Genomic DNA, 2,103 nt, shown 5'->3' on the forward strand with positions numbered 1-2,103 from the left:
AGGGCTGGTGCTCACTCCTCTCGCCAAGCTGCTGTTGTGCAGCAGTTTCTTCTTCCCTTTCTTAAGTCTGCTCTCGCAGAGGCATAAACAGTGGTGGGCCAGTGTCAGGTCCCTGTCCTTCTCAATTTGCAACCTTTCCTCAGAGGGTGCCCGTTGCTGCACTTATTCCTAAGTCCCTGAATTCCAACTAACAAGATTGTTCCACCTTTTTTTTCTTCTAGATGGATTTGCACTAGGAAATTTCCTTACAGACCCCTGTATCCATCACCGAGTTCAAGAAAACTTCACAAATGTCCTGTGAAATCAAAAGCTTACCAACAAGTTTGATAGTACTGTCATACTCTGGCATAAACTGGAAGGAGAATGAAGCTCCAGAGAGGCTACTGTTCTTTGCAGAAGGGAAAACTTCACTGGAAAGTGGCTTGCAGAAAGACAGGTACAGAGCTGAAAGGGTTTCTGACCAGAATCGGTGTGTTCTTATGATAAAGGATGTCATTCCAGATGACATCTAGCATGTACCTACTGACAAACACTTTGGTGATGGGAACATCATGCCTGCCATTCCCAAGTATTTCTAAGGAAAAACTCTTCCTGTTCCCCACTATGCTGCCCTTGCTCCCTGACCACCAGTGCTGCCAGAAGGAGCCTGGGGGACACGTCCCTCTGGTTTGATGCAGGGGCTCACCAGCTGCCAACCTGAGGGAGGCACCTCCTCCTCCCACGTGGCACAGCTCAGTCTGCCCCGGGGACGGTTTCCTTCTGCGAGTCTCAACTCAGAGAACAGAGAACTCTGAGACAGCTGAGTGGGACAAGCAAACATGCTGCTGCTGGCAGCACTGGTAGCCACAACCACTTGGTCTCGTAAGTCCTTACTTCTTTATCTTACTTTTCCTCTGCAGTAAAGAATATCTTCCCAAATCCCTGGTTGACAGTTAATAACATCATCTCTCCTCTCCTCTCCTCTGCTCTGCTCTCCTCTCCTCTCCTCTCCTCTCCTCTCCTCTCCTCTCCTCTCCTCTCCTCTGCTCTGCTCTCCTCTCCTCTCCTCTCCTCTCCTCTCCTCTCCTCTCCTCTCCTCTCCTCTCCTCTCCTCTCCTCTCCTCTCCTCTCCTCTCCTCTCCTCTCCTCTCCTCTCCTCTCCTCTCCTCTCCTCTCCTCTCCTCTCCTCTCCACTCCTCTCCTTCCATTCCCTTCCATTCTCTTCTCTCGTAGATGGATTTGCACAGGAAATTCCCATACAGACCCCTACATCCATCACCAAATCTAAAGGAAGTACACGTCTGCAATGTCATTTTAAAGATGTCTCTGCAAATTTTGATAACACCATCATTCACTGGTACCAACAGAAGGAGAATAAAGCTCCAGAGTGGATGTTCTTCATTTCATCAGGGACAACAGTAGTAGATGAGAGCTTCCGAGGGCGCATGTATACAATTGAAAGGATTTCTAGACAGAAAATTTGTACTCTCACAATAAGCAATATAATTCCAGATGACACAGCTACCTACTACTGTGCCTACTGGGACTCTGACTACAGCAGAAACCCAGCGATCACCTCGACCAATTCTCCCTCGGTGGCTCAACCACAAACGATTTGAAAGATCCTGTCCTGGTTTCAGTTAGGACAGAGTTAATTTTCCTCCTAGTAGCTGGCAGGGTGCTATGTTTTGGATTAGGATGAGAAGAGCGCTGATAACATGCTGATGTTTTAATTGTTGTAGAGCAGTGCTTACACCAAGCCAAGGACTTTTCAGCTTCTCGCTCTGTCCTGCTAGCGAGCAGGCTGGGGGTGCAGCAGGAGCTGGGAGGGGACAGACCCAGGACAGCTGACCCAAACTAGCCAAAGGGGTATTCCATACCATCTGACGTCATGCTGAACAATATATAGGGGTGGCTAGCCGGGGTGGAGGGGGGGCCGGCTGCTCGGGGATAGGCTGGGCATCGGTCAACGGGTGGTGAGCAATTGCATTGTGCATCACTTATTTCGTACACATTATTACTATTAATACTATTATTATTATTATTATTGTTGTTGTTATTATTTTTCCTGTCTTAATAAACTGTCTTTATCTCAACTCACAGGCTTCACTTTCCCGTTTCTCT

At 48.1% G+C, this 2,103-nt stretch overlaps 1 gene segment (V, D, J or C); it reads left to right on the plus strand.

Annotated features, from left to right (window-relative positions):
* The first annotated feature begins 775 nt into the window (after positions 1–775).
* LOC118250956 (probable non-functional T cell receptor gamma variable 10) lies at positions 776–1,874 on the plus strand. The segment is given in 2 exon segments: positions 776–861; positions 1,213–1,874. Coding segments are annotated over 2 exon segments (429 nt in total).
* The last annotated feature ends 229 nt before the right edge of the window (positions 1,875–2,103 follow it).

The sequence above is a fragment of the Cygnus atratus genome, chromosome 2 (genome assembly GCF_013377495.2).
Source record: "Cygnus atratus isolate AKBS03 ecotype Queensland, Australia chromosome 2, CAtr_DNAZoo_HiC_assembly, whole genome shotgun sequence".
NCBI lineage: Eukaryota > Metazoa > Chordata > Aves > Anseriformes > Anatidae > Cygnus > Cygnus atratus.